The sequence below is a fragment of the Dendrobates tinctorius genome, unplaced genomic scaffold (genome assembly GCF_039654945.1).
Source record: "Dendrobates tinctorius isolate UK_male_01 unplaced genomic scaffold, ASM3965494v1 ptg000245l, whole genome shotgun sequence".
In the NCBI taxonomy this organism is placed as follows: Eukaryota; Metazoa; Chordata; class Amphibia; order Anura; family Dendrobatidae; genus Dendrobates; species Dendrobates tinctorius.
Window position 1 is genome coordinate 3782145 of NW_027361912.1, and position 13330 is coordinate 3795474.

A 13330-nucleotide genomic window follows, 5' to 3' on the forward strand; every position below is an offset into this window, starting at 1 on the left:
CTGTGCTCCCTTCGCTGACTGACTCTTCCAGAACCTTCCCTCAGCTTTTTATACTTCCAGTTCTGGTAATTCTTCCCACCGTCACCTAACAGTTTATTTGACCAATGGCAGTTATTCAGTCCCACTCCTGCACTCTCCACTGTCCTCCAATGGGCAAGCTAAAACACTGCACCCTTTCTCTTTATCTTAGCGGTTTCACACCTACACTGCGCTACACCTCTGCTTCTCACTACAGACTGGTTTGTCTGTCAGTCCACCTTCCCTACATCATCCATAGTGAGTGAGCGTGTGTGGGTTACGCCTTCTATATATACGATGAATCGGAGAAACACATTTTTAAACTATGCTCGATACAGCTTGTATCTTGTTATACAGTACCTTTGGTCGACATTTAGCATTACGGTCAAATCCATACTGTGTAAGCATCTGAGAGTGACTACGGGACTATTTATATGGAGATTTCAATTGTACCCTAAAAAATATATACTTGTTATCTTGTTATCCAGGACCTTTTTTACAACATTTTTTATTATGGTCAAAACCAAACTGAATGAGCGTCTGAGGGTGACTACGGCAATATATACCGATATTTTCAATTTGGCCAACACTGTATACAGCAGACCGCTTCTGATACAGTAACCTTTTTAGCTATTTAGATTCTGGTGTAATCCATAATGATCCTGTAAACGTCTGTCTGTTACTCCGGCAATATATTTGGAACTTTAAAATTACCCCAACACTGTATACAGCTGTATGCTTGTGTTACATAACCCATTTACAGCTTTTCACATTCTTGTGTAATCCATACTGGGCCTGAGAGCGTTTGTGTCTGCCTCCTGAAATGTATACAGAGAATCAGAATGTTTACACTATACTATATATACCTTGTATCTGGTGATGCTGTACCCTTTTTAAACTTGTTGTTTTATTGGGTAATCCATACTGAGCCTGTGAGCGTCTGTGTATGCCTCATGAAATATATACGGAGATTTACTGTTATCCATAGACTGTATAGAGCTGTATGCTTCTGACACAGTACCATAAATCTGCTGGTATTTTGGGTCCATTTTCAAAAAAATGAGGAAGTAAGGTGGAAGAGGACGCAGATGTGGGTGTGGAGGGCCACCTGGTACTGATGGTGGTGGTGGTGCATCTGCTGGTAGTGCCAAAAACACAATAGCAGCTAAGGCAGGATGTGTTGAGCCAGCATCATGGTGTAGCTCTGGAAGGCCTGTAAGGCTCCCTTTTCTGGGAGTAGGTAGACTGCTTTTAAAGCCGGAGCATCAGGAACTGTTTGTGGCTTACATTGCTGAAACAGCCTCCAGCTCTATCGCCTCGTCTTCTGAAGTTGTAAAAAATGCAAGCAATGAGTCTTAACTGCAGGCTTCTGGTCAGGAGCAACCCCTTTCCTTGTGTCCTTCACCCACACCAAAAGTGAAGGATGTGGAAGCACACACCTCAGATTACTCCATGGAGCTCTTTTCACATACTATGCCTTGGTTAATTAAAATAGGGCCAATCATGTACTGGAGCAAGGTAAATGGGGCAGATCAGACACTGGAGCAGCATCTAAGGGGCACATTATACACTGGAGCATTACAAATGGGGCCCATTATATATGGAGCATTATTGGAGCCCATCATACACTGGAGCATCATCCATGAGGCCCATCATGTACTGGAGCAATGTAAATGGGGCAGATCAGACACTGGAGCAGCATCTAAGGGGTCCATTATACACTGGGGCATTACAAATGGGGCCCATTATATATGGATAATTATTAGGGCCCACGATACACTGGAGCATCATCCATGAGGCCCATCATATACTGGAGAATTGTAAATGGGGCAGATCAGACACTGGAGCAGCATCTAAGGGGCCCATTATACACTGGAGCATTACAAAAGGGGCCCATTATATATGGTGCATTATTGGAGCCCATCATACACTGGAACATCATCCATGAGGCCCATCATGTACTGGAGCAATGTAAATGGGGCAGATCAGACACTGGAGCAGCATCTAAGGGGACCATTATACACTGCAGCATTACAAATGGGGCCCATTATATATGGAGCATTATTGGAGCCCATCAGACACTGGGGCATCATCCATGAGGTCCATCATGTACTGGAGCAATGTTAATGGGGCAGATCAGACACTGGAGCAGCATCTAAGGGTCCCATTTTACACTGGAGCATTACAAATGGGGCCCATTATATATGGAGCATTATTAGGGCCCACGATACACTGGAGCATCATCCATGAGGCCCATCATGTACTGGAGAATTGTAAATGGGGCAGATCAGACACTGGAGCAGCATCTAAGGGGCCCATTATACACTGGAGCATTACAAATGGGGCCCATTATATATGGAGCATTATTGGAGCCCATCATACACTGGAACATCATCCATGAGGCCCATCATGTACTGGAGCAATGTAAATGGGGCAGATCAGACACTGGAGCAGCATCTAAGGGGACCATTATACACTGCAGCATTGCAAATGGGGCCCATTATATATGGAGGATTATTGGAGCCCATCATACACTGGAGCAACATCCATGAGGTCCGTCATGTACTGGAGCAATGTTAATCGGGCAGATCAGACACTGGAGCAGCATCTAAGGGGCCCATTTTACACTGGAGCTTTACAAATGGGGCCCATTATATATGGAGCATTATTAGGGCCCATGATACACTGGAGTATCATCCATGAGGCCCATCATGTACTGGAGCATTGTAAATGGGGCAGATCAGACACTGGAGCAGCATCTAAGGGGCACATTATACACTGGAGCATTACAAATGGGGTCCATTATATATGGAGCATTATGTGGAGCTCATCAGATACTGTATGGAACATTATATGTGACTAATTATTTGGTATGGAGAAATATATGGGGCTCATTATTCTGTATGGCGCACAATGTGGTGGCCATAACACTGTACTGTCCTGTTTTTGAGCTATTGTACAGTTTAAAATAGATCAGTCATGTCATGTAAGCAGTGAAGTATGTGTCATTGTACTATACCTATATTTCTGTGGCGTATCGGAGCATCATGAGTTGTGGTATGTGTTAAAGGGGCGCACTGACACTCTTTGGCCCAGGGCACACGAAAACCTGGAGCCAGCCCAACCCCCCACAACTTTAGCCAAATAACCCCCAGTTTTCAATGCGTAACTATTATTAGGAAGTAAATTAAGGTTGACAAGCTTCAGTTATAAGAATTGATGTTTTTGGCATTGAAATGGGCCCTGTAGGTGTGTTAACTGTCTTCCATTCCCTGCCGACTTTGCTTCCCCATTGACTTGCATTGGGTTTCGTGTTTCAGTCGGCCTCCGACTTTTCCCTATAGTCGGCCGATTTTGTTTGACCCAACTTTTGCGAAAGTCGGGTTTCATGAAACCCGACTCGAACCGAAAAAAGGCAGTCGCTCATCTCTAGTAGCGAGCATTCAAGCATTTCAGTGCTCGATCATCACTAGTCTCTACGTGTTTCTTTGTCCCATTCCTAAATGACTTTATCTTTATTGCCCTATACTTTGAATAAGTCACAGGTCACAGTCTGAGCTACTCACGCTCTGATAAGTGTGTTCCAGCTGGTGTGGCAAACCATCCGGATCGTTTTGTGACAGATATGGATTATCATCACGTTGGTCAGGTGAGGAATATGGTGTTATATTACTTTTAATGCATTTTAAAATATGATGGGGAGTATTATTTCAAATAAAGGACTTTATTCTTGGGTCTTTATTACAATCTTATTATGAGGTTAGTAATGAGGGACGTCTTATAGACTCCTCTCCATTATTAACCTGTGGGCTTGATGTCAGCTGACAATACAAAGCTGACATCAACCTGACAAACACTACCCCACTTACCACCACACCAGGGCAAATGGGAAGAGCCAGGCAATGCACCAGAATTGGCACATCTAATAGATGTGCCTTTTCTGGGGTGGCTGAGAGCTGCCATTTTGAGGCTGGGGACCAATATCCATGGCCCCTTACCAGTCTGAGAATATCAGCCCCCAACTGCCTGCTTTAGCTTGCCTAATTGTCAAAAAAATAAAGGGGGCCCTATGCTGTTTTTTAAATTATTTATATAAATAATAAATGGCATGGGGACCCCTCTATTTTTCATAGCCAGCCTAGATAGCGCTGACAGCAGAGGGGTTTGCTTAGCTGGTTATAACAAGAGAGGGGACGGCATGTAATTTTTGTATTAGTTATTTATTTATTGCATGGATGCCGGCTGGTGAACACTCCCATCATTGTACACCTGCTCTAGCTGTTATCAGTGAAACCAGGTATAGGATTATGAGAGTATGCCTGTGACTGGCAGTACACTTTCCTGGCAGTACTCTTTTTACTGCCAGTCACAGCTACTGGTTTGTAAGAATAATATGACAGGAGAACAAGAGGAATAACAGATTCCAATGTTATAAAAATTATATAATCAATTTATTAAATCACAGTCAATATAGATAGAATACATAAAGCATCATAGCAAAAATATATATAGGACATACAATAGATGAGGGTAAGTGACCCATGCATTAACACCCATACCCATAAGTTTAACAACAGTGTGAGCCACATAAAGTGGCAACCCTACTGAGGGGAAATAATAATACGCCAGACATAGCAACCACCAAAAGTTGGTCCCAAGTAAGGGAAAAGGTCCTGTCACTAGTAAGCGCTTACCACGGTAGATATGCACGGGCACCCAAAGAGAGGATATACAGCCCCGACGAGTGTTTCGCGCCCACCCTGGTCACTTTCTCAAGGGTGGATGAGAAACGCACATTGGGGGCTGTATATCCTCTCTTTGGGTGCCCGTGCATATCTCCCGTGGTAAGCGCTTACTAGTGACAGGGCCTTTTCCCTTACTTGGGACCAACTTTTGGTGGTTGCTATGTCCGGCATATTATTATTGCCCCTCAGTAGGGTTGCCACTTTATGTGGCTCACACTGTTGTTAACCCTATGGGTATGGGTGTTAATGCATGGGTCACTTAGGCTAGTTTCAGACTAGCATTTTGGGGTGCAGCGCAGGGCCGCCGCTAAGCCCCGCTCCCGGCCGTGCCCCCTCCTGTCATCTCCTCCTCCGATCGCATGACTGAGCATGCGATCAGTGTACCCAGTACTTAGCGTTGGGTGTGCTGATTGTGCGCTGGTCTGATTTTGCTGGCGCTATACCCAGTGCACAAAAACGCCCTGTGTTGCATCTTTGTGCGCTGGGCGCAGTGCCAAAAGGGCGCAGCACCAGCGAAATCAGACCAGCGCACGATCAGCGCACCCAACGCTAAGTATAGGGTACGCTGATCGCATGCGCAGTCATGCGATCGGAGGAGATGACGGGAGGGGGCGCGGCTGGGGGTGGGGCTTAGCGGTCGCGCTGTGCCCGGAAACGCTAGTCTGAAACTAGCCTTAGGCTAGTTTTACACTAGCGTATTTTACATGCAGCGCACGGCGCCGCTAAGCCCTGCTCCCTGCCCGCCCCGTCCGGTCATCTCCTCCTACTATCACACGCGGCCGCATGTGATCTGCACACCCTATCTTTAGCATAGGGTGCCCAGATCGTGCTCTGGCCGTGCGCTAGTAGGACTTTTGCATGCGCTGCGCACTTTTGAAGGTGCGCCGACCGCGCCAAAATGCAACATGGTGCATTCGGCGCACACCGGCATTTGGCGCACACCGGCGCACCTTCAAAAGTGCGCAGCGCACGCAAAAATCCTACTAGCGCACGGCAAGCGCACAGTGTGTGCACCCTATGCTAAAGATAGGGTTCGCAGATCGCATGCGGCCGTGTGCGATAGTAGGAGGAGATGACCCGACAGGGCGGGCAGGGAGAGGCAGGGGGCGGGGCTTAGTGGCACCGTGCGCTGCATGTAAAATACGCTAGTGTGAAACTAGCCTTACCCTCATCTATTGTATGTCCTTGCTATGATGCTTTTTGTATTTTATCTATACTGACTGTGATTTAATAAAATGATTATATGATTTATATAACATTGGAATCCATTACTCCTCTTGTTCTCCTTTGATATTATGTATATGGAGTGGATTATAAATTAATATGGCGGTATATTTTTATTCATGTCGGCTGGTTTCTCCTATTAAGGTGTTTGGCATTTTGTCTGTTCTAATTGTTTGTAAGAAGAAGGACCGGCTTGGGGGTTCCTGTCTTGCGTCGGGTCCGGAAATGTCAGGCTGTCTCTTCTCTTGTCCGGGGGAAAGCTTTGAGACCCGTACCGACCTTTGCACTACAGAGCAGGGGGCGTGACTACAAGGAAGAAGCCTCAGAGCACGCGTAAGCAGACAGACTTGGTGGAAGCAAGCAGCGTGTGGCAGGGACAAGTGAGTGCTCTGACTCGTGAGCTCCGTAATAGCGCAGGCCCACGCTCGTGCTTCCACGCGGTAACTCACAAAGACTGTGACAAATATCTCGCCTTGTGCCCGCTGTCTCCTGCGACATGAGGTGCCAGACACTCCGGGCCCGTGAGTAACACGCACGCACCGCTAAGGAAGGACCGGGTGACTCACCGTGAACTGTACTATTACTCCCCGGTGTACCTCTGTCAAGCCGCGTTAGGCTGCATTAGTGTTGTGGACTGTACTGCTCCCTGCGCAGCAAACTCTGGACCAAAGAACCCATTAAAGACGCCGAGGACAAGCCGCCGCCGTCGAGATTCGGGTCAAGGACACCCACAGGACGACACCGAATCCACCACGCGCTGACCGTGTTGGCGCCACCGTACCCACTGTGGACTTTCCAGTCAGGAAGCCGTCGGACTGATAAGTTAACCCTTGAGGACTGTTGCTAGCTCTATTTTTTTCTTTACCTTATCCTGTGTACCAACTGTTATTCCCCTGTATATCCTATCTCCTCCCTGCGTGGACTATACCCATGTTCAAGTAAAACCACATTAACTCTTGCTCTGTCTCCTGTCCATTACTGTATCCCGCAACCTGCTCACCCTTGACGTAGTCGGCAGGATGCAGTCCAATAGCACGGAGGCGGCAGAGCAAACAGTTGGGGGGGCAGCTGGGGGAGCCCGAAGGTCCAGCATATTCCTGGGGGCAATGTTAGTTACTAGGTAGTTAGCCTATTACTAAGGGTGTGTATACAACTGAAATACGTCAGGTACAAGGCCTCACCTTTTATTGTTTTAACCACATTTAAATAAAGAATATGTTTTATTCCTGGATTGTTGTGCCAGAATCTTTCCTCATTTTTTTGTCTACCTTCCTGCGATCACCAGTGGAAACGGCACCCTCAGGAGGAACTCCGGGCCAAATTTCCAGCTACACATTCTCAACGTGGAGTAAGATCCCTCGTCCGTCTCCTTCCCCTTGCATTTCACCATATTTCTCCATTAGTCTTCCTATGGTGTATATGAGTGGCTACTGCACATACAGAGCATCACTGAAGTGGTCTGAACAACTAGAGATCACATTAGTGGGTCTGCTAGTGGGTCTTTAGGGTTTTTAGTTTCTTCATAGTCAAGTATAGGTCAATAAAGATAAATGTCTCCTGATGAGTTGGTCAGGGATGGGAAAACAAAACGCATAGATATATGATAAGAAAACTTTTTGGCTTTTAGGTGCTGTTTGCACCATACTTTGTAGTTAGAGACATAGGGTTTATGTTGGGTGTTCTGTCAATTTAGTCATGTCCTGATTAGCCACCAGGCTGTGAATATCTAGTGCTCTATTTGTACGTTAGAATATTTAAAGATATTAATAAAGGTTTTATCCCTTTGTCAGTGAGTCTTCCAATGTTGGGGCTATATCTAAAAGAATTTCAATGAATTGTATCAAACTCTGATCGACTTCTGATCAGAGTGTGATTATCATAAAGTTACCAAATTTCTCAGATAAGAGAGAAATGGTCATGTGACCCTAACCTTAGGACTGAATGGAAAAGTATGAAATTAGTTTGTATCATACCAATGCTTTCCAATTCCTCTTCTGCTTAGAGACTCTTGTATATGTATCCAATGAATTAGGTAAAGGCTGTTACTTATTTTGACATTATATGGTTTCCTTATTAACTTTACTGCCCAGCAATTTCTCCTCCCCCGCAGCAGACTCTGATTGGCAAATTCATTAAAACACTTTAAAGAAGATTTTCTCCCAAAATGGATACAGTATTTGACCAGGTATAAGTAAATCAGCTATAACAATATGCAAAGTTTTATTATTCATTTCTATTGCTTTTTTACTTATACTGCTTTTGGCATTTTTTTTTATTTCAAAAACTGAGGGTAAACTATTACTAAGCCACTAATTTTAAAACGTGCTCATTTATCACAGTTGTTGACAACCAATATGTCTGAATATCGTGTTATAATTAACCCCTTTCTGACATCAGATGTACTATTCCGTCCATGTCACCCGGGCCAATTTGACCATGGACGGAATGGTATGTCTCAGCGATCGGCTGTGAACACGAATGGTGTGCAGCCAATTGCAGCCGGGAATCAGCTGATTCTCACAGCTGACTCCCGGCGCTAAGTGCCAGGAGTGGTCACAGACCGCTCCCAGGATGTTAGCCTCTGAAATGCTGCGATCGAACGCGATCACAGTATTCCGGGAACAGGCAGAGGGCTGACAAGAAGTCTCTCTGTGCCAGTGCAGTGCACTGAATGGAGCGCTGACAGCTTCATCTGCATGCTATAGAAGCGATCAGCCTGCAAAAAATGATTGTTCCCTAGTGGGAAAAAGTGTAAAAGTTAGAATAATTAAAAAAAATAAAATAAAAGTAATAATAAAAAAATCAATATTTATTCTATCACTAAATAAATATTTTAATGAAATAAAATCAAGAGAAGTCCACATATTTAGTATCGCCATGTCTGTAATGACCCAACCTATAAAATTGTCCCACTAGTTAACCGCTTTAGTGAACACCATAAAAAAAGGCAAAAAACTATGATATATCATAATACCGCCAAACAAAAAGTGGAATAACACGCCATAAAAAAACGGATATAAATAAACATTGTACTGCTGAAAACGTCAACTTGTCCTGCAAAAAACAAGCCCTCATATGACTCTGTGGGCTAAAATATGGAAAAATTATAGCTCTCAAAATATGGTGATGCAAAAACTATTTTTTGCAATAAAAGTGTCTTTTAGTGTGTGACAGCAGCCAGACAGAAAAAAACGCCATAACGCCTCTTTCACACATCCTGATATTTCTGGTAACGGAGATCTCAGTGTCTATGGTGTAATACTTGCAGCACATGTGTGACATGCATGTGCCGCATCAGTACCACAAGGAGGGGCACCAGGGAAGAAGCGTTACATTAAGCGATGTTCCCGGCACCGGGTGCTGAACACGTCTCTCATCATTCTCCCCTGCTCTGCCGGCGATCGGCACAAGCAGGGGAGAATGATGAGAGCCGTGTTCAGCACCCGGCACCGGGGAACAGCGCTTACTGTAAAGCTTCTTTCCCCAGCGCCAATGCGTGTCACATTGATTACATCCATGTGTGTTATGCGTATGCATGTGTGCTTGATGTTTTGTGGCCCATGCTGACATTAAAAAATGGATATGTCATCATCATGTTTTGCCCACGGACACACGGTCCGTGGAAACACACAGACCCATTCACTTGAATAGGCAAATAACGCTCCGTTCCTCCCGAGTCTCTCCGCATGGCTAACTAGTACTGTACAGCCACATATGGGGTATTGCCACATTCAGTAGAAATTTTGGGACAAATTTTGGTGCCATTTTAACCCACTTCTTGTGTGAAAATGTAAATCTTTGACTAAAAAAAAATTTTAGTGGTAAAACTGTAGTTATTTTGTCCTCACTGTCCAATGGTATAAAAGTATGTGACACCCCCATGGTGTCAATATGATCACTGCACCCCTAGATGAATTCATTGAGAGGTGTAGTTTGCAAAATGGGGTCACTTATAGGGAGTTCTGCTGTTTTGGAACCTCATTGGCTCTTCCAGTGGGTCTTTGCACCTGCAAACCATAACAGTAAAATCTGACGTTCCTTTCCTTCTGATCTCTGCCATGTGCCAAAACAGTGGTTTTCCCACACATATGTGGTATCAGCATACTCAGGATAAATTGCACAATAACTTTTGGGTCCAATTTCTTCTGTTTCCCTTGGGTAAATAAAAAATTGAGGACGAAAATATCAATTTTGTGGAAAAAATAGAATTTTTTTATTTTTACGACTCTACGTTATAAACTTCTATGAAGCACTTAAGGGTTCAAAGTGCTCACCACACATCTAGATAAGTTCCTTAGGAGGTCGAGTTTCCAAAATGATGTCACTTGTGGAGCATTTTCCACTGTTTAGGGACATCAGGGGCTCTCCAAACACAACATGGTGACTGATCATAATTCCAGCAATTTTGCGTTGAAAAGTCAAATAGCGCTCCTTTCCTTCCGAGCTCTGCCATGCGCCCAAACAATGATTTACCTGCATATATCAGGTATCAGCATAGTCAGGAGAAATTGCACAACAACGTTTGGGGTCCAAATTTTCCTGTTCCCCTTTGCAAAATAAAAAAATTGGATCTGAAGTAATTTTTTGGGGGGAAAAAGTTAAATGTTCATTTTTTTAATCATGCCAAAAATTCCATGTTCCTCAAATAAATTTTATCACTATCATGAAGTACAATATGTCACAAGAAAACAATGTCAGAATCACTGGGATTCATGGAAGCATTCCAGAGTTAATACCTCATAAAGGAACAGTGGTCAGAATTGTAAAAATTGGCCTGGTCATTAACATGCAAACCACCCTTGGGGATAAAGGGGTTAAAAAGGGCTTAAAAGAAGATATCCAGCCCTCTAAGAATAAACTTGAAAAACTTGTATATTTTATTTCAGGAACCTACACGTGAACATAAAGTCGGTGTCTGTTGAGCAAAAATTCAACACGTTTCAACGGTAAGGGCTTAACCATGACTGTTGAAACGCGTTGTTTTTTGCCTTTTTTATGTTCATGTATATGTTCTTGAAATAAAAGATACAAGTTTTTCAAATCCATTCTCGGAGTGTTGGATATCCGCTCTTTTGCTCATTACCAACATGCTCATGTCACAGTTCACCTGGACCAGGAGTAGATTGCATGACCGATGAGTTGGGCTATTACTTCAATTTGTAAAAATAAAGGCTTTCACAAAAAAACAGAGAAACTACCCTATTACGGTACACAAATAATACATATCTAAACATGTTGGCTACTGCTCAAATTTTTCATATGCCAATATAATTTTACTTCATTTTTTACTCTTTAGTTTACTTTTAAGATTGTTTTTGAGCCTGATCTAAATTGAAAATATTTCACCATGGCATTTTTAACATCTGTATTTTTGAAGCTGTATATAAGAGGGTTTAATAATGGGGGAGTCACAGTGTAAAAAATAGAGAAGACCTTGCCGATGTTATCTGCATTTAAACCCGTACTTGGTCTAAAGTAGTTTCCAAGTGCGGTGGTGTAGAAGGTGATGACGACGGTTAGGTGGGACACACAAGTTGAAAACGCTTTGGATCTGCCATCTCTTGAGTGAATTCCTAGGATGGTGTGTAATATATACACATAAGACAATAGTATTACAAGAAAACAGATACTTCCTATTGAACGGGTCAATGCTATGACAATGTATTTTTTTAATTGAGAGTGGCCACATGTAAGTTCCAGAAGTGGGGGGATATCACAATAGAAATGATTGATGATGGCATTGGAACCACAAACAGGAAAGACAAGTAAAGTGATGGTTATGGAGGCAAGAAAACTACAAAAATAGGCTCCTAAAGCCAAGATCCAACACATTGTCTTGTTCATCATTTGGTGATAGAACAATGGTCGACATATCGCAACATAACGGTCATACGCCATTGCTGACACTAAAAGACTCTCCGAGGCCGCGAAGAGCGAAAAGCAAAACAATTGTGTAGCACACGCTAAGGAGGGAATAGACCTCATCTTGGAAGTAAAATCTGCCAACATCCTTGGTGTAATACTTGATGAGAAACATAAGTCTACGAAGGATAAATGGCTTAGAAAGAAATACATGGGGGAATGAAGATGGCGCATCATCCTTATCAGTAGCATCATGCAAAGGTTACATACAAAGGAGCACGCATAAATTACCAAAAATAGCACAAAAAGTGAGAATTGAATATAGCAGTCTGTAGTTAACCCGGTCATGTAAAATGTTACAATTGTGGTCTGATTCGTGATTTCCACCTCCATATTGTCCCTGAAAGAAAATGGTCACATAGATTAGAAAACGTATTGAGTGATAAAATGGACATTTCCAAAAACATTCATGAATTATCTAATCATAAAGGAGAAGACGTTCCAAAACTATCTCTTATCATTTCCAAAACAACCCTTTCATTGGTTGAGAAAAGAGAAAGGTTTATCAAGTACAACCTTATTCAATTAATTAAAAAAAATCTCAAGATTAGAAATAACCCACAATGCCATTTGTTATGAGAAAAGCATATGGCCCCTTATTAAATGCTGATATACTATATGCTCCGATGGGCATTATACAGTCTGACTGTTCTTAGTGTAAAGAACCCTTTCCTATTTAGATGCTGGAATCTCATTTCTTCCACACATAATGAATGTCCCTTGGTCCCTTAGAGGTTCCTTGATGGGTCAAAATGTTTGTATTGACCCCACATGTATTCTATGTGGAAATGAGATTGTGAGACTTTAGGAGATACTCCCGGAGTGGACCCGCTGGACCGTGGCAACGAACCTCCCACGGGCGAGCTGACCAGGTGGACCACCCCCTATACAGGGAGTGTTAGGGGCAGACCCGCGGGTAACTGTCACCACGGCAGCTGGTACCCAAGGAAGGACACAGGAGTCACGACAGGAGGCCGGAGAGCTGGCGGGGGATCTCCCCTGGACAGGAACACGGATGGCGAACAGGACTAGAGTCACGGCAACATGGCAGGGACCGGACAAGTACTGGAGTCACGGCAACACGGCAGGGACCGGACAAAGACTGGAGGACACAGCTGGGAGACAGAACAGGACGGAGTGGAGCCCCGGCTATCAGGACCTAGAAGAGAGAACAACGGAGAGCATGGGTAAGGTATAGACAGGAGAGCGAGGTTCGAAGGCAGAGGAACGCACAGTGGAACGAGGGGCCAGAGTCAATAGCTGGCACAAGTGATCATCAGGCACCGCCAGGAGGAAGAGGCGGCCTGATATAGGAGATGTGACTGGGACTTCCGGGTCATGACCCCCTCCCAGAGCAGGGGGAGGAGAGCGCGTGCTTTCAGGAGGAATGGAGAGCGCGAGCGCTCCTGAGCACAGTGGGA

At 44.0% G+C, this 13330-nt stretch overlaps 1 protein-coding gene across 1 annotated transcript; it reads right to left on the reverse strand.

Annotated features, from left to right (window-relative positions):
• Positions 1-11279: 11279 nt before the first annotated feature.
• Positions 11280-12242, reverse strand: LOC141060839 (olfactory receptor 5G26-like). Its single transcript, XM_073557215.1, has one exon. The coding sequence runs from the start codon at positions 12240-12242 to the stop codon at positions 11280-11282; it is 963 nt and encodes a 320-aa protein (XP_073413316.1).
• Between the last annotated feature and the right edge of the window lie 1088 nt (positions 12243-13330).

Coding starts and splice junctions, on each gene's coding strand:
- LOC141060839 (XM_073557215.1), bottom strand. CDS start 12,242: ATGGAGGTGGAAATCACGAATCAGACCACAATTGTAACATTTTACATG.